The 24,028-nt window shown below is 38.0% G+C and overlaps 1 protein-coding gene across 1 annotated transcript in view; it reads left to right on the top strand.

Annotated features, from left to right (window-relative positions):
- The window catches only part of PIEZO2 (piezo type mechanosensitive ion channel component 2), a 350,107-nt gene that overhangs the window by 119,860 nt on the left and 206,219 nt on the right, over positions 1-24,028 (top strand). The window contains exon 3 of the mRNA XM_061169133.1: positions 9,950-10,075. Within this exon, the coding sequence (XP_061025116.1) occupies positions 9,950-10,075 (126 nt within the window). The remainder of the gene's footprint in view (positions 1-9,949; positions 10,076-24,028) is intronic.

The raw sequence follows: 24,028 nt of genomic DNA, 5'->3' as shown, positions 1-24,028 counted from the left end.
GAGAGAGAAAGGACCGGAGAAAATATTTGAAGAGATTATAGTCAAAAACTTCCCTAACATGGGAAAGGAATAGCCACCCAAGTCCAGGAAGCACAGAGAGTCCCAAGCAGGATAAACCCAAGGAGAAACATGCTGAGACACACAGTAATCAAATTGACAAAAATTAAAGACAAAGAAAAATTATTAAAAGCAACAAGGGAAAAGCGACAGATAACATACAAGGGAACTCCCATAAGGTTAACAGGTGATTTCTCAGCAGAAACTCTACAAGCCAGAAGGGAGTGGCATGATATATTCAAAGTGATGAAAGGGAAGAACCTGCAACCAAGATTACTCTATCCAGCAAGGATCTCATTCAGATTTGACGGAGAAATCAAAAGCTTTACAGACAAGCAAAAGCTAAGAGAATTCAGCATCACCAAACCAGCTCTACAACAAATGCTAAAGGAACTTCTCTAAGTGGGGAACACAAGAGAAGAAAAGGACCTACAAAAACAAACCCAAAACAATTAAGAAAATGCTAATAGGAACATACATATTGATAATTACCTTACATGTGAATGGATTAAATGCTCCAACCAAAAGACACAGGCTGAACGGATACAAAAACAAGACCCATATATATGCTGTCTACAAGAGACCCACTTCAGACCTAGGGACACATACAGACTGAAAGTGAGGGGATGGAAAAAGATATTCCATGCAAATGGAAATCAAAAGAAAGCTGGAGTAGCCATACTCATATCAGATAAAATAGACTTTAAAATAAAGAATGTTACAAGAGACAAGGAAGGACACTACATAATGATCAAGGGATCAATCCAAGAAGAACATATAACAATTATAAATGTATATGCACCCAACATAGGAGCACCTCAATACATAGGCAAATGCTAACAGCTGTAAAAGAGGAAATTGACAGCAACACAATAATAGTGGGGGACTTTAACACCTCACATACACCAATGGACAGATCATCCAGACAGAAAATTAATAAGGAAACACAGGCTTTAAATGACACAATAGACCAGATAGATTTAATTGATATTTATAGGACATTCCATCCAAAAACAGCAGATTACACTTCTCAAGTGCACAAGGAACATTCTCCAGGGTAGATCACACCTTGGATCACAAATCAAGACTTGGTAAATGTAAGAAAATTGAAATCATATCAAACATCTTTTCCGACCACAACGCTATGAGATTAGAAATAAATTACAGGGGAAAAAACGTAGAAAACACAAACACATGGAGGCTAAACAATACACTACTAAATAACTGAGAGATCACTGAATAAATCAAAGAGGAAATCAAAAAATACCTAGAAACAAATGACAATGAAAACATGAAAGATCCAAAACCTATGGACTGCAGCAAAGGCAGTTTAAGAGGGAAGTTTATAGCAATACAATCCTACCTCAAGAAACAAGAAAAACCTCAAATAAACAATCTAAACTTACACCTAAAGGAACTAGAGAAAGAAGAACAAACAAAACCCAAAGTTAGCAGAGGAAAGAAATCATAAAGATCAGAGCAGAAGTAAATGAAATAGAAGCAAAGAAAACAATAGCAAAGAGCAATAAAACTAAAAGCTGTTTCTTTGAGAAGATAAACAAAATTGATAAACCCTTAGCCAGACTCATCAAGAAAAAGAGGGAGAGGATTCAAATCAATAAAATTAGAAATGAAAAAGGAGAAGTTACAATGGACACTACAGAAACACAAAGCACCATAAGAGACTACTAAAAGCAACTCTATGCCAATAAAATGGACAACCTGGAAGAAATGGACAAATTCTTAGAAAGGTATAACCTTCCAAGACTGAACCAGGAAGAAATAGAAAATATGAACAGATCAATCACAAGTAATGAAATTGAAACTGTGATTAAAAACCTTCCAACAAACAAAAGTCCAAGACCAGATGGCTTCACAGGCGAATTCTATCAAACATTTAGAGAAGAGCTAACACCTATCCTTCTCAAGCTCTTCCAAAAAATTGCAGAAGAAGGAACACTCCCAAACTCATTCTACGAGGCCACCATCACCCTGACACCAAAAGCAGACAAAGATACTACAAAAAAAGAAAATTACAGGCCAATGTCACTGATGAATATAGATGCAAAAATCCTCAACAAAATACTAGCAAACAGAATCCAGCAACACATTAAAAGGATCATACACCATATCAAGTGAGATTTATCCCAGGGATGCAAGTATTCTTCAGTATATGCAAATCAATCAATGTGATACTCCATATTAACATATTGAAGAATAAAAACCATATGATCATCTCAATAGATGCAAGAAAAGCTTTTGACAAAATTCAACACCGATTTATGATAAAAACTCTCCAGAAAGTGGGCATAGAGGGAACCTACCTCAACATAGTATAGGCGATATACGACAAATCCACAGAAAACATCATTCTCAATGGTGAAAAACTGAAAGCATTTCCTTTAAGATCAGGAACAAGGCAAGGATGTCCACTCGCCGCTGTTATTCAACATAGTTTTGGAAGTCCTAGCCACGGCAATCAGAGAAGAAAAAGAAATAAAATGAATATAAATTGGAAAAAAAAGAAGTAAAACTGTCACTGTTTGCAGATGACACAGTACTATACAAAGAGAATCCTAAAGATGCCACCAGAAAACGACTAGAGCTAACCAATGAATTTGGTAAAGTTGCAGGATACAAAATTAATGCACAGAAATCTCTTGCATTCCTATACACTAACAACGAAAGATCAGAAAGGGAAATTAAGGAAACAATCCCATTCACCACTGCAACAAAAAGAGTAAAATATCTAGGAATAAATCTACCTAAGGAGGTAAAAGACCTGTACTCAGAAAACTATAAGACACTAATGAAAGAAATCAAAGCTGACACAAACAGATGGAGAGATATACCATGTTCTTGGATTGGAAGAATCAATATTGTCAAAATGACTAAACTACCCAAAGCAATCTACAGATTCAGTGCAATCCCTATCAAATTACCAGTGGCATTTTTTACAGAACTAGAACAAAAAATCTTAAAATTTGTATGGAGACACAAAAGACCCTGAATAGCCAAAGCAATATGGAGGGAAAAAAATGGAGCTGGAGTAATCAGGCTCCCTGACTTCAGACTGTACTACAAAGCTACAGTAACCAAGACAATATGGTACTGGCACAAAAACAGAAACATAGATCAATGGATCAAGATAGAAAGCCCAGAGGTAAACCCATGCACCTATGGTCAACTAATCTATGACAAAGGAGGCAAGGATATACAATGGAGAAAAGACAGTCTCTTCAATAAGTGGTGCTGGGAAAACTGGACAGCTACATGTAAAAGATGGAAATTAGAACACTCCCTAACACCATACACAAAAATAAACTCAAAATGGATTAAAGACCTAAATGTAAGACTGGACACTATAAAACTCTTAGAGGAAAACATGGGAAGAACACTCTTTGACATAAATCACAGTAAGATCTTTTTTGACCCACCTCCTAGAGTAATGGAAATAAAAACAAAAATAAACAAATGGGACCTAATGAAACTTAAAAGCTTTCGCACAGCAAAGGAAACTATAAACAAGATGAAAAGACCACCCTCAGAATGGGAGAAAATATTTGCAAATGAATCAATGGACAGAAGATTAATCTCCAAAATATATAGACAGCTCATGCAGCTCAATATTAAAAAAAAAAACAACCCAATCCAAAAATGGGCAGAAGACCTAAATAAACATTTCTCCAAAGAAGACATAAAGATGGCCAAGAGGCACATGAAAAGCTGCTCAACATCACTAATTATTAGAGAAATGCAAATCAAAAGTACAGTGAGGTATCACCTCACACCAGTTAGAATGTGCATCATCAGAAAATCTACAAACAACAAATGCTGGAGAGGGTGTGGAGAAAAGTGAACCCTCTTGCACTGTTGGTGGGAATGTAAATTGATACAGCCACTGTGGAGAACAGTATGGAGGTTCCTTAAAAACAACTAAAAATGGAATTACTGTATGACCCAGCAATCCCACTACTGGGCATATACCCAGAGAAAACCATAATTCAAAAAGACACATGCACTCCAATGTTCATTGCAGCACTATTTACAATAGCCAGGTCATGGAAGCAACCTAAATGCCCATTGACAGACGAATGGGTAAAGAAGATGTGGTACATATATATAATGGAATATTACTCAGCCATACAAAGGAACAAAACTGGGTTATTTGTAGAGACGTGGATGGACCTAGAGACGGTCATACAGAGTGAAGTAAGTCAGAAAGAGAAAAACAAATATCGTATGTTAATGCATATATGTGGAATCTAGAAAAATGGTACAGATGAACCAGTTTTCAAGGCAGAAATAGAGACACAGGTGTAGAGGACAAACGTATGGACACCAAGTGGTGAAAGCAGGGTTGGGGGTGGTGGTAATGGGATGAATTGGGAGATTGGGATTGACATATATACACCAATATGTATAAAATAGATAACTAATAAGAAAATTAGTTGTATAAAACTAATTTTATACAACTGTATAAAAAAAATAAAATTCTGTATAAAAAAAATAAAATTCAAAAAATAGCCTTTGAATACTTTCAAAAGTATTATAAATAAGGAGTTAGATTTATACCTATGTTTAAGTCCCAGTTCCTGGATGTAATCTACGGAGTAACAGTAGTATTTTTTTTTTTAAACTCTATTTGAGGAAATATATTACAGATAAAATCAATGAATAAAACCCAAATTAAAATTGATTGAAAAAACTCTACTTTTTCTCCTTGTTATTTATTCTTTCTGTTAATATTGAATTTCTTCTGCTTAATAACCAGAGAAAAATAGTATATAAGTATGCAGTTTGGTCCTGTGTCATGCTGGCCATAAATTGCCTATTTTGTGAATCTGCTATCTGCGTTACTTTGGGAAATCATCTTGAAGTTAGCATATATATTTTTAAGTCTTTTAAATATATGCCCCATTTTCTTATGTTTCTAATTATGAGTGATTATTTATTACATGACATATCCTTGGATAATTCGTATTTCTTGTGTAAATTAGACTGACTACTCAAAACACATGGGCAACATAATACCCTCAATTATTTCTGTGCACACAAAATACTTCCAAAACCAGAAAAACAGAGATCATTTCTAGAAATGCCATGAATTAATTGGAGCATGGCTGTAATTAGGGGTGTGTGTACGTGAGTGTGAGTGTGTGTGTGTATGAAAACAAATATCTTTTTACCCATTTCTGTCGCTCCTATTCATGACTGAAGTTCCACGTTTTCCTTTAGTATCATTCCCTTTCAGCCTGAACAGGCTATGTTAGCATTTCTTTTAGAGCAGATCTCCTGGTGACAAATACTCTCACTTTTCCTTAATCTGAAAATGTCTTCTTTTTGTCTTCATTCCTGAAGGATGTTTTCACAGGATATAGAATCCTGGGTTCATAGTTCTTTCCTTTCATAACTTTAAAGATGTTTTTCCAGCTAGTCTGGTCTTCACCGTTTGTGATGAAAAATATGTGGTAATTCAGAGTTGTCCCCCTGTGTGTAATGTGCCATTTTTCTCTCTCTGCTTTTGGAGTTTTTCTTTATGTTAGATTTCCAACCGGTTGGTTATTCTGAGTCTCTTGTGGTTTCTTCAAGTTCATCCTTTTTAGGTTTGCTGAGCGTATTGAGTGTGTAAATTATGTCTTCAACAAATTTGGGGAATTTTTAGCTATCATCCAAATATTTTTCTGGACCACTCTCTCTTTCCTCTCTTTCAGTAAGTCTAATGACGTAAATGACACAAACGATGGCCTTGATCCTTTGATCTCAGACCTGAGAGCCGATGAATTTTTTCAAGCATTAGCCCGCTGATAGTCAAAGTCCATAATTTCTGTTAATCTCTTCAAGTTACTGGCTCATTTCTTTGTCATCTCTATTCCACTATTGAGTCCATCAAGTGAATTTTAAATTTCAGATATTGTATTTTTCCAATTCTAAATTTTTTATTTCTTGCTCGTTTCTTTTTCTATTTCTATACTGACAGCTTCGAGCTCTCCATTTTAAGATTATTTACCTTGACCTCATGGAGTGTGGTTGTAAGGGTTGTTTTAAAGTCATTTTCTAATAATTCCAACATCTGGGTAATTTCAAGGTTGACTTCATTGTCTTTTCTCTTGAGAATTGGTCAGATTTTCCTGGTGTTTTCTATGCCAAGTAATTTGGAATTATATCCTGGTCATTTTGAATATTGTGTTATGAATCATTGGGTCATCTTAAAATCCTCTGGATAATGTTGATTTTTTTCCCCTTTGTTTCTGTGTTTTAGCAGGCAGTCTGGTTGGTTTCAGCTCACAAGCTTTGTCTCACTTTCTGTGGCTGGTGGTTCCAATGTCAGTTCACTTCTCAAACCTTTGCTTTTCTATTTGGGTCTGCTTTGTGCACGTACCCCTCAGGGGTCGGTCTGGGACCTGTGTGGTTCTTTGTATCGTAGTTCAGTTCTGAAAGCTCTTTTGGGTCTGTTCCACACATGTGTAGCTTGAGGGTGAGACCAGGACTTGTACTGGTTTATAACAGAATTAGAGGATCCCCCTCTGGGTCTCTTCTCAGCAAGATTTCCCCTTTAGTCTTTAGCTCTTGGGACCCCTTCCCCCAGTTCCTCTGGTCAGAGAGATAGAATGGTGTGGAGGAGACTTTAGATGGCTTCAGGGCAGCAGCAGCTTTGCAACCAGGACAGTCTTTGGAAGCAGGATCAGGAGGGAAAAAAAGGTTTTGAAAGAGTATATATCTGATGGTATTACACTCCAACTAATTAATTCAGTCTTATTATTAGTTATCAAGAAGTTATGGGGTTGGAATAGGATAGATACAACAAGGTCCTACTGTATAGCACAGGGAACTATATTCAGTACTATCTTGTAATAACCTGTAATGGAATCTTAAAAAGAGTATATACAATGTAAAAAATTAATCAACTAATTAACTAAGTTTTCTATGTTTTAAAAAAAAAATCTTATATTAAGCAAATTTATCCTTCAAAAACACAAAAGAAAGAAGTAACAGAGGAAATGAAGGAAAAAAATGTATGACATACAGGAAAAAAATAGCAAAATGACAAAAATGTATCCTTATCAGTAGTTATTTTAATATAATTGGATTAAACTCTCCAATGAAAGGTAAAAGGAGTAGAATGCATAATAAAACATGACCCAATTATGTGTTGTCTACAGGAGATTCACTTAGAATCCAAAGACAAAGTTGGTTGAAAGTGAAGGGATGGAAAAAGATATTCTATGCGAATAATAACCAAAAAAGTGCTGAGGTGGCTGCATTAATATTAGACAAAATGTATTTTAAGTAAAAAACTGTTACAAAGAAGGACATCATATATTGATAAAAGGTCAATTCAGGAAGATGTAACAATTATAAACATATACTTAGCAAACAACAGAGCCCCAAAATATATGAATCAAACATTGGCAGACTTGAAGGGAGAAATAGACAATTCTACAATAATAATTGGATACTTCAGTAGCCCACTTTCAATACTGGAAAGAACATCTAAATAGAAGAATGATAAGGAAAAAGAAGACTTGAACAAAACTATAAACCAACTAGACCTAACAGATAAATATGAAATTCTTCACTCAGCAATAGGAGGATACCTATTCTTCTCAAGTTTACATGGAATATGCTCCAGGATAGACCATATGTTAGACCATGGAAAAATTCTCAAGAAATTTGGAAAGACTGAAAGCATATAAAGTATCTTCTCAAAGTACAATAGAAAGAAACTAAGACATTAATAACAGAAGGAAAATTGGAAATATGGAAATTAAACAATGCATTCTTAGACACCAGTGGGTCAAAGAGATAATCACAAGGGAAAAGAATACTTAGAGACAAATGGAAACAAAACATAACATACCAAAACTTATTGGATGCAGCGAAAGCAGTGATCACAGGGGAATTTATAGCTGTAAACAACTGTATCAAAAAAGAATGATCTCAAATCAATACCCTAGATTTACACCTTAAGGAGCTAGAAGGAGAAGGGCAAACTAAACTGCAAACTAGCAGAATGAAGGAAGTAATAGAGATGAGAACAGAGCGAAATGAAACAGAGAATAGAAAAACAACAGTGAGAATCAACAAAACCAAAAGTTGGTTCTTTGAAAAGATTGACAGAATTGACAAACCCTTGGCTAAACTCATAAATCAAAAGTGAGACAAAATGAGACATTTTAGTTATATTTGTATTTATGTTTATGACATTTTAGACCTTTAAGCTTCAATTTTTAGGGTAATCACCTGTTCTTTTCAGGACTTCCAGCTGATTGAATCAGCCTGCCCAGATTATCAAGGAAAATATCTTTATTTAGTAAAGTCAGTTGATTACAGACTTTAATCTGATCAGATGTTTGATTAGACTGACAAATTGACAAAACCATTTACAATACAGTTTTGGTTGCTAATTTAAGTTGTATCTTGTTTTCTGATTATTGCCAACGCAGAGGAGCTATATTTATTTTTGCAAGATGATATTGCATCTGAATCATTTTTGTGTATTTTTTTCTAATAGTTGGTCTGTGGATTCAGTTTGACATTCTATATTGATGATGATGTCATCTGCAAATAATTCCATTTGATCATATTATCTGCAGATAATTCTAGTTATTACAACTCTTCTTTCTTTTTCTTATCTTATAACACTGGCCAGTACAACCAGTGATATAAGTGGCAAGGGTATCAAGTGTCCTTGATGGTTCTCTGATATTAATACGACTGTGTCTAAAATTCCACCATAAACAGGATATTTGCTTTAGTTATGGCATAAATTCTTTATTATCTTTTTCTTTTTCTTTTTTGGCTGCATTGGGTCTTCATTGCTGTGCGCGGGCTTTCTTTAGTTGTGGCAAGCAGGGGCTACTCTTCGTTGCGGTGCGCAGGCTTCTCATTGCAGTGGCTTCTCTTTATTGCAGAGCACGGGCTCTAGGCACGTGGGCTTCAGTAGTTGCAGCGTGTGGGCTCAGTAGTTGTGGTTCGTGGGCTCTAGAGTGCAGGCTCAGTAGTTGTGGTGCATGGGCTTAGCTCCTCCGCGGCATGTGGGATCTTCCCGGACCAGAGATTGAACCTGCGTACCCTGCATTGGCAGGCAGATTCTTAACAACTGCCCCACCAGGGAAGTCCCAATTCTTTATTATCTTAAGGATATTTCCTTCTATTCCTAGTTTTCTGAGTGTTGTATTATTTTACCATAAATAGATTTTGAACTTAATGAGATTCTTATTTCATATCCATTAAGAAAATTATCATATCAGCCTACCAGCGTGTGACTTATCCTTACAGATTTGTTACTATTAAGCCACATTTCTTTTTCTGCAATAAATACTAGCTTATTGTGATGTATTGCATTTTACCTTGCTATTTCAGTTAGTGAGCAAATATTTTTTTCAAATAATTTGTGTCTATATTCATAAGTAAAATGGGCTTATAAATTCCTTTCTTTTTCTAGCTTTATTTAATTTTGAAATTAAACTTACTCTAAATTGTAAAATGTTTTAAGCAACTTTCCTTCTTTTTCTACTCTCTGGAACTATTTTTACAAGACAGGGATTATCTGTTTCATCAAAGTTGGCAGAACTCCCTTATAAAACTTTCTGGACCAGAGGCTTTCTAGTGGTTCCGTTTTGTGGTAACATATCCTGTGATAAATAGGAAAGCATCTTTCTTTCATGTCTCATTTTTAATCAGTGTTAATTATATAATTTTACAAAGGGAATAAGATGCTTTTAGCTTTAGACTAATAATTAAGAGAGTCATTGTTACACTTCATATTCTTTTGAGTCAGTCTACACAATAGTTTATGTAGAAACGTGTTCTATGTGGACTGGTACGAAGGTCAGAATGAGTGTGGTCATCTCAGGATCGCTCATAATCTCTGTGTTTTTCTTCCCAGGACACACAGGACGGTTGTTAAAGTCTCTGTGCTTCACCAGTTTTTCCTTCCTGTTGCTGCATATAATTTTCCACATCACGTTGGCAAGTCTGGAGGCGCAGCACCGCATTGCACCTGGTTACAACTGTGAGTATGATGGTGGCTTTTTTTTATATTACGTACGTGAATAACAAAGCTATGTGTCATAACGCTTATAGAAATCTAGGCAATGATGACATTACAAAATTCGTGGCAATTTTTGGCCATTTGTCAATCTAATACACTATAAATACATTCAAAGAAATTTATATACCTAGACAATGGGGTAATGTGAACAACTTAATTCATGCATCTTCAACATATATTAGATATTAGACTGTGATTTGTATGTAGGACATTATGCTTGGGTGTAGTCTAAAAAAAAATCAAGATTTACCTACAGACCCTGGAGCTTCCACTATGGCTGGTGAGATGAGACATGTACAATATCTAACATGATAAATAAGAGTACAAACGTCAAATAAATACGACAGTGACTTCAGGCTTATTGTAAAGCATAATGTAAGATTTTGTATATCTTTATGGGAAAAATGTGAATGACACAGATAGTTTCTTTTTAAAACTGGGAGGTTTTTTTGCTATTCATAAGGAAATGATATATCTTATACACATTATATTTTGAGGTTTTGATCTGAAAACGTTGACACGTATGTGCTTTATCTAGGTAGGATCATCTTTCCAGAATTAACCTACCATTGGATAAATTCTACTTCCATTTTTGTAGAATGTGTGATTGTCATTTGAAAAAAACAGAAGCATTTCAAGTAGATGGAATACAATCCACATGTTTTAAGTGAATATTTGAAATAGACTAAAATAATAGTTTTTAAATGGTCAGTTTTTCGCTGAGGAACCCATTTGTAAGTTTGAAATTTCCTGATCTTTCGTAAGTGCTAGCACAAGTGAAATGAAGCAAACCAACCATTCCCTGTAAAATAAAAGCCAGATCAAAATTCTTCATGGATTAAATAGTATTAACACAAATGTAGTGAGAGATTCTTTAGTAAAATCTGTAGTCATAAATTATTCACTATCCCTCACCGTGTAACTTTTAGAGAGCTAAACTTTACAGAACTAAAGTGAGCATTCATTCTGGCCATTATATTGAGTGCTGAGTTCCTTGGATAATAGTGCCTATCAAAATGATTCTTGATTTAAGATCTGATGATTTAAGATATGGTTATTATTTTTTTAATTGAGATATAATTCATATACCATAAAGTTCACCCATTTAAGGAACACAGTTCAGTGGTTTTTGGGTTGTGCAACCATCACCACTATCTAATTCCAAAACCCTTTCATCACCCCAGAAAGAAACCCTGCACCCATGAAGTTATTCTTCTTTCCCTCTCCATGCATCCCTACGCAAGCACTAATTTACTTTCTGCCTCTAGTAGATATACCTGCTCTGGACATTTCATCCAAACAGAATTAAGTGATATGTGACCTTTTGTATCCAGCTTCTTTCACTCAGCATAATGTTTGCAAATTTCATCCATGTTGTAGCCTGTGTTAGGACTTCATTCCTTTTCATGGCTGAATAATATTCCATTGTTAAGATGGGGTTTTAATGCTTGATAAAAGTCAATCATTATTAAAAACTTGATAAAATAAAATGTTTAAATAATGATACTTTAGTTATATTATTATAATGATAAAAAGGATTTATTACATTTGGCCAGATTCAAGTCTCTTTGGACTTAGTAGAAATGTTAGCAATGATAGTTTGTATTGCTTCTTAATCAAAAATCCTTTGGGTAGTTCTTAATCAGGCATTCCTAGGGCCAGAAGGAAGGATTTTTAACCGTAAGTGTTGTCTGAAAGCTTGCCACCTTCCCAAAAATGAAAGCTGAATTTGAAGAAAAATAGATAGGTAGGTATAAGAGGAAGAACATGGAAAAATTATTTGATGCATCACATCCAGATGAGATTTCATACCCAATTATATAATGTTATATATATAATAATGTTTTGATGTCAAAATTTTATTTACTTTCTCTTGAGTAATAATTCATACCACTGCAATGTAGAAAATAAAATATTATCTTTTGTTTTAAAAAAAGGCTATTTCATGAATAATGAGGTCTCTTTATCACTGAAAGTATTTCATCACAGGATATATTACAACTCATCAGATTTTTCAAATTTGAGCTTATAAACATACAGCTTGCCTGTGTCTGCAGATACTTTTAGGTGCTGAGTGATGCCGTGGAAAGGACTGTGCTGGAGGGGGCCTAAATTAGGGCGTGAGCACATCGTTTCTTCCAATCCACAGTCTATGTCTTTCTATTTTTATTCGAAATAACATTTTCAATAATTCTATAAAGGTGAAAGCAAAAAATGTAATGTGAAATGTTAAGACCATTTTCCATTTTCCACATTTACAAACGAATGTACTGTGGGGTCTCTCCTATAAGGCATAGGCAAAGACGGACAGAAAGACATACAAACTTAAAGTACACACACACACACACACCACAACACATGCGTACACACGCACCACATATGCAAACACCACACACATGCAGACACACAACACACACACATGTACACACCACACACACACCATGCACACGCATACACACACCCCACATATGCACACACCCCACACATGCAGACACACCACACACACACACACACACACACAAATCACACCACATATGCACACACAGAAGCTCATTCTTGAGTTATCTGCTCCTTCCCAGGCAAGAATCCAAATTACTTAGACCCTTTGGATGGAAGATGAAGAAGTCTGTCTTCCTCAGTGGTGGAGGATGGAGACCAGTCAGACCTGGCCTCTTGACATGCCTCTTCCTGGGCATTTCTTGCAACCCAATCTTGGAGAGCTAGACCTGCCTTTCCTAACCTCCCAGCCAAATATGTGGGCTTCCACACACTGTGTTTCCCTAGATCATTTTATTCATGCACAGCTTCCCTCCACTGCCCTCTTCATGGCGATGTGTCTTGAACATGTCCAAGTCTATTGTACTGCCTTCCTTCCTTTTTGACGTCCCCATATAAAAGCTCTATTCTGTTCCACCCGAGCCAATATAATGAAAATCATAACAGTAAACTTTATTCCTAACAAGTTAAATTCCAATTTGAAATTTATTTCCACAAAAGTGAATGTTCCAATGTGAAGTTCCAATATTTTTGAAGTCACCGCAGAGAAGGGAGACGCAAAAGAATGAGTTAGAAAAGAGATTTGAGTGCCATAGGCACCTTGAAGGTGAGTCTACATAGAGAAATCATCAATTTCTTCTAAAAAACGGGTGATGCTGCAACAGCATTGGCTCACAAGGTCTACATATTTTTTTGGTTCAGCTTCATGTGCAGTGTTTCAAAGCAATACATTCTTGAAAAGGGATAAAAAAGCAGAGCAAACAAACTTGAGTTTTGCAAACTAGTTTAGTCCAAGATTGACACAAACCAGGTTTTCAGCCTGGAGCATTTTTTAACGATCAAGTTATATAAACTCTTGAAAAACCCTGTCCGCGTGGTAATGGAAACACTGACTTTTCATTTCTGGCTGACTTCGCCTCACTCGTGTTATTGTTTCTCCAGCATTTGGAGTTTTGATTACACCATCCGAGTTGTAAACACAAAGTCTGCTATTTTGATATCCCACATTTGAAGTTTAGCCTTTTTTTTTTTTGGCATCTGTAGAGGTAAAGTAGCAAAACTTCAAATAAAAAGACACAAAGTGCCTGGCCGGCTGTCTTGTGCCTTCTGAATGCTTTCTCTGTCTGTGAGACTTTGTCAAATTAAAATGAAGGAATCCAGACAGGTCCGGGTTCCCCATCTTACTCAAGTGGTCTTCAGACTCCAAACCACCAAGAGCTCATTTATATGAGTTTAATTTGGTTTCCCTAACGACTCCTCTCCCCGTTTAAAACTCATATACCCTCACCCAAGTTCTGGCAAAAGCTCCCAGGATCCCTCAGGAATCTGAGACGTGTGTTTGGGGGACAGCAGTGGCATTTATAAACATTGAGCCATTGAAAGTTCTTTCCCCCCAGAGCCCTGTGAATAGTCACTGGCAGTAGTAAACGCTGTTTCAAATCAGCCCAGTTAGTACTTGACCAGCTGGCACGTTTGTTAAAGATGCTATTGTGCAGAAGGGGGCCCTACCACCCCTCCCCCTTCACTTCCAAAACGGTGCTTTCACAGGTAAGTGAGGAAATCCATGGGGCAGGGGCACCTCTGTGAATTTTCCTCAAACATGTGTTGTGCCGCTTACTAAAATATTTTCATTCTGTCAAAACTATACTGTTTCAATCAATGTAAACCCGGCTTCAATTATGTCACTACAGAGCCCATAGAAGTAGTCTGTTCGCCTCAGTGGCGGACCTGTGGCGCTTTTGGTGGAATTGCAGGGCCAATCTGGACGCTGGGGCTGTGCTGAAGCAGGCTGTTGATTGAAAGAAACTTTTGAGCTCAAAACTATGAAGGGAAGATTTGCGGTGATAGTAGCTACTATGTATAGAGCACCTAGTATCACTGTATCCCTTTTCCGATTAATGACTCCTTTTTTCTTGTTACAAATTGGCTCCAATATCCTTTGAGCAGGGCACTCCATACACATCACCCCATTCCACTTAGAGTGGGTCGGGCTGTGCGGGCAGGGCCTGAGGAGATGAGTGGCCACCCTCTTCCAGGCTGGATCCGGCTGGAGACCGGGACTCATCTTATTCCTGCACATAGGGCTGTGCCTTCTTATGGTCTCTCTTCTCCAGGGAGTTGCCTTTCTTTTGTATAAATGCGGTGCCCAGTCTGCACTCGGGGCTGAGGCGGGGATGAGGATGAGGCTGGAGGAGGTGGGAGGAGGGGGCGTTGAGGACAATGATGAAAAGATGGGCTCAGAGGGTGAGTGAGTGGCCCGGAGCCACCGCTGGTCTGAGCTGGGATCTTTCCTGCTCTTTCCTCCTCTCTGTGGAACCCGTTATTTATCATCTGTTTAGGATTATTTTCTCCACTGCACTTCCTAGGACTTTGGAGTAGTGCAGTTTCAAAGGGTTTAAATAAGAGTTTCTGGTATTCAGTCCATGGTTTTCTATTGTTTGGAGATTTGTCCTTATAAAGAATTGTGTCTTTTCTTTGCTTCATTCAATTGCTGGACTCATCATTATATCTGTTTCCCCCTGAGGGTCAGACCCCTCAAATCAGCAGTTTTCTCCCCCCTGTAGGGGGAGGGGCACCTAGAGTTCCAACTTTTCTCATCCTGAGAGCACAGGAGACTTGGCCCAGGAGCCACTGACCAAGAGGTTATTCTAGGCCTTGATGGTACTTTATTCTACTGCCTTTCTGTCCTCAAAACACTAGGGTTCCAATGTCCAGACCCAACGTCTGAAACCTCAGCAGGTGACAAGAAGACTCAGGGCCAGGCGTGGGCCTGGCGGGTCGGCACCCCACCCCGATGATGGTGGGGTGGGTGCGCAGTGAGCCGCTCCCTAGATGCTCTGCTTTCCAGAGCCCAGGCCGACTGGTCTCTAGGCGCACGTAGTGGGAACCTCCATCCCCTCATGGTTCATCATTAATTGTGCTGGTTGGAGATGGGGACCCCTGATTTGCAGAGTCACCTGGGGGGTCCACCCTCCTAAAAATAAGTAAGTCCATGGTCTAAGGAAATTCTTTATTTTTATGTTTATTTTTTCATTGGACACAGTACGGAGGAGGCAAGAGCTAATACTTATGAAACGAGAGACAAAAATACTCAGTAGGAACCTCGCTCTGAGACATTTTTTGGTCCCTTTCTGGGGCCTGCGTCCTTGTGAGCGCTGACCCGGGGCCTCCAGGAGGTGGGTTTGGGAGGGTCTGGCTTCCTCTCGGTCCTGTCATGCTCCCTTCCTCTGCCAGCTTCCTGAAAGCAGGATCTGCCCCAAGATACAACAATTAAAAAAAAAAAACCTGGACGAAATTGTCAATTTTCTCCTGGTCCTCTGTGCCAGGATGAGGACCACAGTCTAATTTTCTCTTAACAAAAGTAGTTTAAAAGTATCTGGATCATATATACACCTTCTGATCACATATATAACCAGAGAAATCAGCCTAAAGTGTTATTTCCCGCAGCCCGGGTAATGGAGGCGGATTGCCGTTTCCATCCGCTGCACACGAATGCACGTGTCCACCGGGAGGGAGCCTGGACGTCTAGCAGTCGGGCAAGGCTCCTTGGTCTGGGCCTGATCTGTGATCAGTAGACCTGGGTGGAGAGCACGGCTGAAAGGGAACTCTGGTAACCTGATGCTGATGAGTCAATGTTCCTGGAATGATGAATACAATTAGTTTTTACGGCCCAGGGCAAGGGGGCGAATTGGGATGGGGACACCATGGGGAAGAGAAACCCCATCAGGGTGAAAGTCTCGTAGGCCAGGGCTGGTTGGTATCTTGATTCACTTGGAGTGATAGTCGTAGAGTGACATATACTTTATCATCATTTTTCCAATAGAGTCTCTCATTTTATGGTAGAAACATTTTTCATGAGAATTTTTATACTATCCAGTATATGAGTGAATTTAGGATCTCAGGTGACTATGGGTAAGTTACTCATCTCTGTGCCTGAGTTTCTTTGACTGTAAAATGAAGGTGATGGTGGTCACTGTCTCACAGGGCTGCTGTGAGGGTTGAGTTAATACAGGCCATGCACTTGGCACAGTGCCTGCCCCGTAGCAAGTGCTCAATGACTATAAACTATTATTACTGTTGTTGTTAATGCTTCTATTATTATGAGAGGAGTCATATTTCTTGCCTAAAATCACACACAGAGACAAGGGGGCAGAAATAACCCAGAACCAAATTATACACAGTCATGTGGGTAAAACTTGGAAATTATGAAATGTGCAAAACTTACGTGATACCAAATAATTCTCTGTGACCAACTTTATCTCAGTTTCTTACTAATTCTGTTATTGGGGGGTTTGTTCTGTGCTGTGTGGTTGAGATCTGGGGTAATGGTGAGATGGCTCTAGCTGGAAGGTGGTGTCAGTGACAGGGTCGTAGTGACACCCACCCTCTGCCAGTACTTTTTTCTCTCCCTCAGTAACTTCCCTACCAGGAACTCACCCCTGCTCCGGGGCTGGGAATCCCATTCCCTCTTCTCCCTGAAAGCTTGTCCTCTACGCCCTGCCCCTCAGCACAAAGGAATATATAATCACTATATTCTTCACTATTTATCACGCTTTCTATATTATAGAATTTTAGAAGCAAGAGACAAAGGATGAAAAGGTAAGGAAAAGAAGAAACTAACATTTGTTGCTGTAAAGTCAACCAGCACTTTGCTCACACGATCTCACTTTAATCCTGACTGGCTCTCACCACCACCCTCCTGATGGGGGGTGAGGACCAGAGACAGAAAGTGTCTTCCCTTAGGTCACTCAACTAGCAGCAGGATTTCAAATCTAGGTGTCCTTGCTCCATGGGCATCACGCGGCCTCCTAAGGTTGGTGGGGAAAACTTTATGGCGAAATCGGGCTTTGGTTGATTAGATTGTGAGGGCTAGGTAAGAGGTAGGATACACAAATTTGGAAGCTGTGCTGGGTGAGAGGATAATTAATCTGATATACCAGCTCCGGGTGAAGTATTCGTGGTTGGCAGTGACTTAGTAACTTCACTTGGTGAGGATATTGGCCTCCCAGAATATCTTTCCCCGTAAGAGTGAGCAATGCGGACATGGCAGGGTCACGTGTGCCGTGGGGAATGCCTGGGTCAGGGCCTTCCTGCTCCCCAAACTCTAAGCATCGGGCATGGAACTTTTCATGCTGAGTTATAATCCCTGATTCAATAGACAATCCCTAATGTCTATTCTCCCACTAGCCTATGATCAGATTGGGCGGAGGGTTTGTCGTGTGTTATTTTTGTGACCTGAGCATCTACTACAGTGGTCCATGGATAGAATCCTGTCCCCAAATTGTTTGAAGAGTGAATAAGTGAATTAGTAGCAGCAGAAAAGGAAACGAAAGGGTGAAATCAGATGACTCCCTTGTTTGAGGACTGCTTTTCCATGGATCCTCACCTTCCAGTCTGTGAGAGCAGCTCCAGGGCAGGGATGTCTGTCCTCTCTCTATGGTTGTCACCATTTCCCTTCTTTTCAATTCATGAGGAAGTAGGAGAAGGACACGTCCACTTGAAGGCTTTTATTTCTCTTTAAAAATGATATATCAGGTAAAGTTACCTGGTGTTGATTTCCTTTGCAAAAGGAAACTTGGATTTCCGTTTGGATTTGGGGATGTCAGGAGTGAAAGTATGAAAGACAAAGCTGGCCTTAGAAGTAGCGAGGAGGGGAGAGGAGGAAGGAACTGGGAGCGGGGTGGGCCTCATTAATAGCTGGGTTCAGAGGAGAGACGCCTCCAGTGAATAATACCCCTGGCATTCGCCTTGGGCCCCTCTGCTCCACACCCCACGTTCACCAAGCCTGCTGTAAGATCCAGGAAATTTAAGATGATTTGGGATCGACTGTGTTTGCTTAAATAACAATTTCCCTACCCTCAATTTCATGATGCAGCATTTCTAGTGTAAATTATTTACCATAAAAGCTCTAAGGCAAGTCTCTGTGGTGCGGGAGTAATCTTAACCGCAAAAGGCTAGGCGGACGACATAAAGCTCTAACTGTGTGTTGTCAAAGGCCTGGTATGATGCAAGGATCATTCAAGGGCATTGTGGAGGGAGCACAGCTGGGCCAGGAATAGTCTTGCCATTCCCGAAAGTATTAACTTTATGACACAGTTGAGTTATTCTTCAGACTTACAGAACTGGTGTATATTTTAGGAATTAAGTATGTGGATTCATAAATAAAACACATTTCTTCCTGTAAACAGAAATTTGGATTTAGAACAATCCTCTTGATTTCATGCATTAAAAATATATTTCAGGGATGTAGAAGGTTGGCAAAGAAGTTGCTGATATAAGTTATCTCTTACATTCATGTTTAGGGACATTTAAACATTTCCTAAGATCCCCATTGCAGGATATGAGTATATAGATAATATTAATATTAAAGATATTACTATAAAATGTTATATTTGTAGACAAATGTTTTAAATATTGCATGTTGATAAATATGGTTTCAAATGCTTTTCTTTCATTACCTTGCATCGTTACTTCATTTATAATCTCTAATTTTTAAATGGGTGATCATTCTTGAAGACCCCAAAACCACGTTAAGAAGCAGCGCAGTGGAGTACGGGCTGATGGGTAGTTTCCGAAAGGGTGATAATAAAAACCAAAGCACCCTTGACATATAAAGCACAGGAATCAGGAGACAGCACACAGATTTCCTTCTTTTTAGTTTTGCAGAATCAGGAGGATATTTTCATTGCAATCTCATGTTTATTTTTATATGTACTCGTCCAAAAATATTATTCTGTGTTTATTTCCTTAACTGAGAAATTTGAAAGAATGTCATATTTAAATCGTAACAATGATAATTATGATATCTTGCATTGTTGATTTTGAAAATGTTTCTCCATAGAGTAGATTCTGCAACAGCCACAAAGAAAATTAGTTTCAGGTAATTCAGGTTATTTACAATCCCACAGTCCTGTCACATATGAATTTATGCAATAACTATTTATTAAACGCCTGCTGTGTGCCTGCCCTCACAGGCCTTGCAGTCCACTGGTGGGAGGTGGAGGCGGACGGAGGAGTGAACACCACTAGCAGAGCTGGTATTGAGGATGTAAAAAGATCAGTGGAAATACGCATAATAGGTTCTAGTCTGGCCTGGGATGGGAGACTTCCTGGAGGAAGTGATGTTGAGGCAGAAACCCAAAGGATGAAACTATGTAGCTATCCACAGTAACAACTATGAAAGTGCTGATCTATCATGAAATGTGTACACCTCTATCATCTTATGAACTCTAAGATTAGAATTGACTCTGGGGATATAAACATACTCAGGCAAGTTCCTCCTATCAAATTTAAATGGAAATATCCTTGGAAAGAGTCAGTTGACTGTGAGATATTGAACAGCTCTTAAGATTGTAGCATTTACTCTGTGGACTAAAAACAACATTTCTGCCTCTCTGCCTAGAGTCTATCGGAGAATTTCACCAAATACATATCAAATTTAAAGTCAAGATCTTGCCTTGATGCATACCGTCCAGAAAAAGTTAAAGATGGTTTTCCTCATTAATTGGTTATACTAGAGGACAATAAGAAAAACATTCCATTTATTTCTACATTTCTCTTCTGTTTCCCCGAAATAGATGGCAGTACTTCTTGATACTGTCATAATTCATGGAAGAATGACAGATAAAAACACCTATAAATTAAGGGTAAGCTGAGTTCCGAAATATATGGTATAATACTACCTTTACCAGAAGCTATTTGTCAGTTTTGTGGCTTGGTATTGAGACATACACTTAGTCTATGTCTTACTCTGAAATGAAGGTGACTGAACGTTATCGATAGATGGCAATTCAGGCTGTTAGCACCTGCATTTTGAAGTCCTCCGAAACCTACATTATCTACTTGCATTTTGGTTTTTCAGACTTATTCAGAATCTTCTCCAAAAAGAACCTTAATTTTCACAACAAAAGAAACAAAAACAAAAACGGACACACACTTGATCCATAAAAAACTAATCAAGCAAAATCAGCCATAAAGTTAGACAGTTTTTTTGTATGTGGCCACACCAGTGTAACTGCTGCTACTCTATTGCTTCTTCATGTCACTTAAGGTATTATAATATGCTGTGTCTGTAGATGACTTTTTTTAGGACTGGAAATGCTACCCTTCATGTTTGTAATTAGTTTTTAGAGTTAGAATAAAGGGAAGCAATAGTATAAAAACAATAGCTTTGGGGCTAGAGAATTCCTACTTCTGTTGTAGAGTCTGGCTGTGTTTCTGAAAAAGATGTTAGAAATTGGACATATAAGAAGTTTTGCTTCTTGCTATCATACAGCTAAATCATTTGAGTTCTTGAGCATTTGGTTGAATAAAACCAATGTTAAATTTAAAGTATATACTATATTGCCTTTTTTTTCATGTGTACAGCAAAGTGATTCAGTTGTCCATATACATATATCCTTTCTTTTACAGATTCTTTTCCCATACAGGTTATTACAGAATACTGAGTAGAGTTCCCTGTGCTGTACAGTAGGTCCTTATTGATTATCTATATATAGTATTGTGTATATGTTAATCCCAAATTCCTAATTTATCCCTCCCCCCCACCTTTGCCCTTTGGTACCCATAAGTTTGTTTTCGAAGGCTGTGAGTCTGTTTCTGTTTTGTAAATGAGTTCATTTGTATCATTTTTTTAGATCCCACATATAAGTGATATCATATGATATTTGTCTTTGTCTGGCTTACTTCACTTAGTGTGATCATCTCTAGGTCCATCCATGTTGCTGCAAATGGCATTATTTCATTCTTTTTTATGTCTGAGTAATATTCCATTGTATATATGTACCACATCTTCTTTATCCATTGATGATGGACATATAGGTTCGTTCCATGTCTTGGCTATTGTGAATAGTGCTGCAGTGAACATTGGGGTGCATGTATCTTTTCAAATTATGGTTTCCTCCAGATATATGCCCTGGAGTGGGATTGCTGGGTCATATGGTAGCTCTATTTTTAGTTTTATAAGGAACCTCCATAGTGTTCTCCATAGTGGCTGCGCCAATTTACATTCCCACCAACAGTGTAAGAGGATTCCCTTTTCTCCACACCCTCTCCAGCATTTATTATTTGCAGACTTGTTGATGATGGCCATTCTGACCAGTGTGAGGTGATACCTCACTGTAGTTTTGATTTGCATTTCTCTAATAATTAGCAATGTTGAGCATCTTTTCATGTGCTTTACTATGTTGTTTTGACATTTTTAAGAATATCTAATTTCAACAAAAAGATGAAAATAGCAACTGCATTTCTTTAAGATCAAGCTTGGAGCCTTAGGATCTCAAACATTTCAAGGCTGATAAAAAGCTTGATTTAGTTCAATTTGGTAATTTTGGGACTTTTACAAACATTAAAAAGCATCTGTATATAAAATATACTTGAGATTCTCCAAAGCTAGAAATATGGCAGCTTTAACAGTTATTCAGGGAGCAATTAATGCTTGTGAAATGTTACCATCTCTTTATTTCTTTATTATTTCTAAGTACCTTGGATACAATGAAGACTTATTAATGTAAAATACTTTGTGATGAGATTAAAGTTTATGTCATTTGTTTGAGTTTATTGAAGGTGTATTAAATGAATGTTTTACTTAAAAGAAAGGCAGATGCTTGCTGTATTAGAGCTGTCATTGAATCAGAGGCTCTTGTCTAAGTCTGAAAATCTTCTGACTCTCTGCCCTGGACGAGTCACTGTTTCTCAGTGGACTTGTGATTTCATGAAATAAAAGAGTGGCAGTGGGAGCGGATGAGCTGGACGTCTCACGGGGGGTGTTGGTAAGCACAGGTGGCATCGAGAAGTTGACAGAGTGAGATGCAGAGTCTTCATAATCAATTTGAAGACTTAATTCTTTATATCTGGGTGGATGTGTCACACACATGACATGTCAGCCATACCTGCCGTGTGTTATCTCCATGTGATCTTCTGACATGTTGGTAATGAACTTGGGCATGTGACATTTCCCTCTATCCAAACAATCAAGTCATCCAAAACTTAAATTATTATTTAAGAACTCTCCTTTAGATAATTGTAAGCTTAAAATCCAGCCAGGATGTGAAGCCTCTGATGATATCTCTATAAAATCATTTACCCTTTCTATTCACTTGGATGCAGGTGAGCTCACCATTTCACCATGAAGACTCTGAAAGCAAAGCAAACCAAAACACATGTTCCATTTAAAACAGCCAAGTCACTAGTTTATACTTAAAATTTTGAATCTGTAGGCTAGTGAAATGCAACAACAGGCATCTCATAAGACTGAATAATCAACATATCTTTTTTGTCAACAAAATACAATGTATTCAGTGTTTTCTCTCTGTGCTTCAGTTATAGATAGACCTTCTTGTTAACAGTAACTGGCGTTTATTTTACTCTTGGAAATATTATTTCTTCTTGGCTTTGAGTCAAAGCAGTAAACATTCTTCATAATGATGTAATTTTAAAATTTATTATGTTTTAGTAACTATACCAGTAAACTTTATACTCGATAATATACAGTTCTCATAGAACTGGTATTTTTATTTATGTTTTAAAGTCAGAGTGACTAAATTTATTTCCTAGATTACGTCTACTTTTTTATGGCCTTAACACTTACTTTATTTATCTATTATTTTAAAAAAAATTTTAAATTGAAGTATAGTTGATATACAATGTTGCTTAACACTTATTTTAAAATGATAGGCTGCCTGATGTCCATGAATGCGCTTCTGGGAAAAGTAGGCTTTTTGTTTCTACTCGGATGAAACTAAGGGGTATTATTATAAGGATGTTGTGATTGGTTGGGAGTCATGGAACTGGATCATGATAAGACTCCTCAGTCGGAAACTTACTCCAGGTAGCTGAGTCATCCAAGGTCTCATACACGAATTCCATGAAATCACAATGGACACTTTGTTTCAATCCACAGAGGGAGGAGACATCCCCTTCCCCACCCCCAAGGATGTCAAAGAGTCATGGAAAGACAGCTCAAGTCCTTTCATCCATCCAACAAACAAACATTTATTAGTCACCCATGTGTGTTAGGCATTGCTCTAGATGCTTGGGATACAGTAGCTTAAAAACAACACCAACTTAAATCCTAACCCTTGAGGAGCTGATATTCTGTAATGTGGGAGACATATAAGTAAGTAAGCTTTATAATATTCCAGTGGTAATAATCGCTAAGAAGAAAATTAACCCAGGAAGGTAGAAATGAAATATCGAGGTGAGCATGCTTGACATTTCAGGCAGGGAGGCCATGGAGAAACAAAGTGGACACGTGAAAGAATGCAGCCACCATCTCCTCCTGCTCACGCCTCTGCTTTAGGGCTCATTTGCTTCCAAGGCACACACTCTGCATAGTTGTTTATGGAGCTGAAATGTTAAGTAGATGGAAGAATTATTCAAACAAGCCCATCGCATCCTCCTGTGATAAGCAGGGGGTAC

This window comes from Eubalaena glacialis, chromosome 15 (genome assembly GCF_028564815.1).
Source record: "Eubalaena glacialis isolate mEubGla1 chromosome 15, mEubGla1.1.hap2.+ XY, whole genome shotgun sequence".
Classification (NCBI taxonomy): Eukaryota; Metazoa; Chordata; class Mammalia; order Artiodactyla; family Balaenidae; genus Eubalaena; species Eubalaena glacialis.
This window is presented reverse-complemented; position numbering and strand designations above follow the sequence as displayed.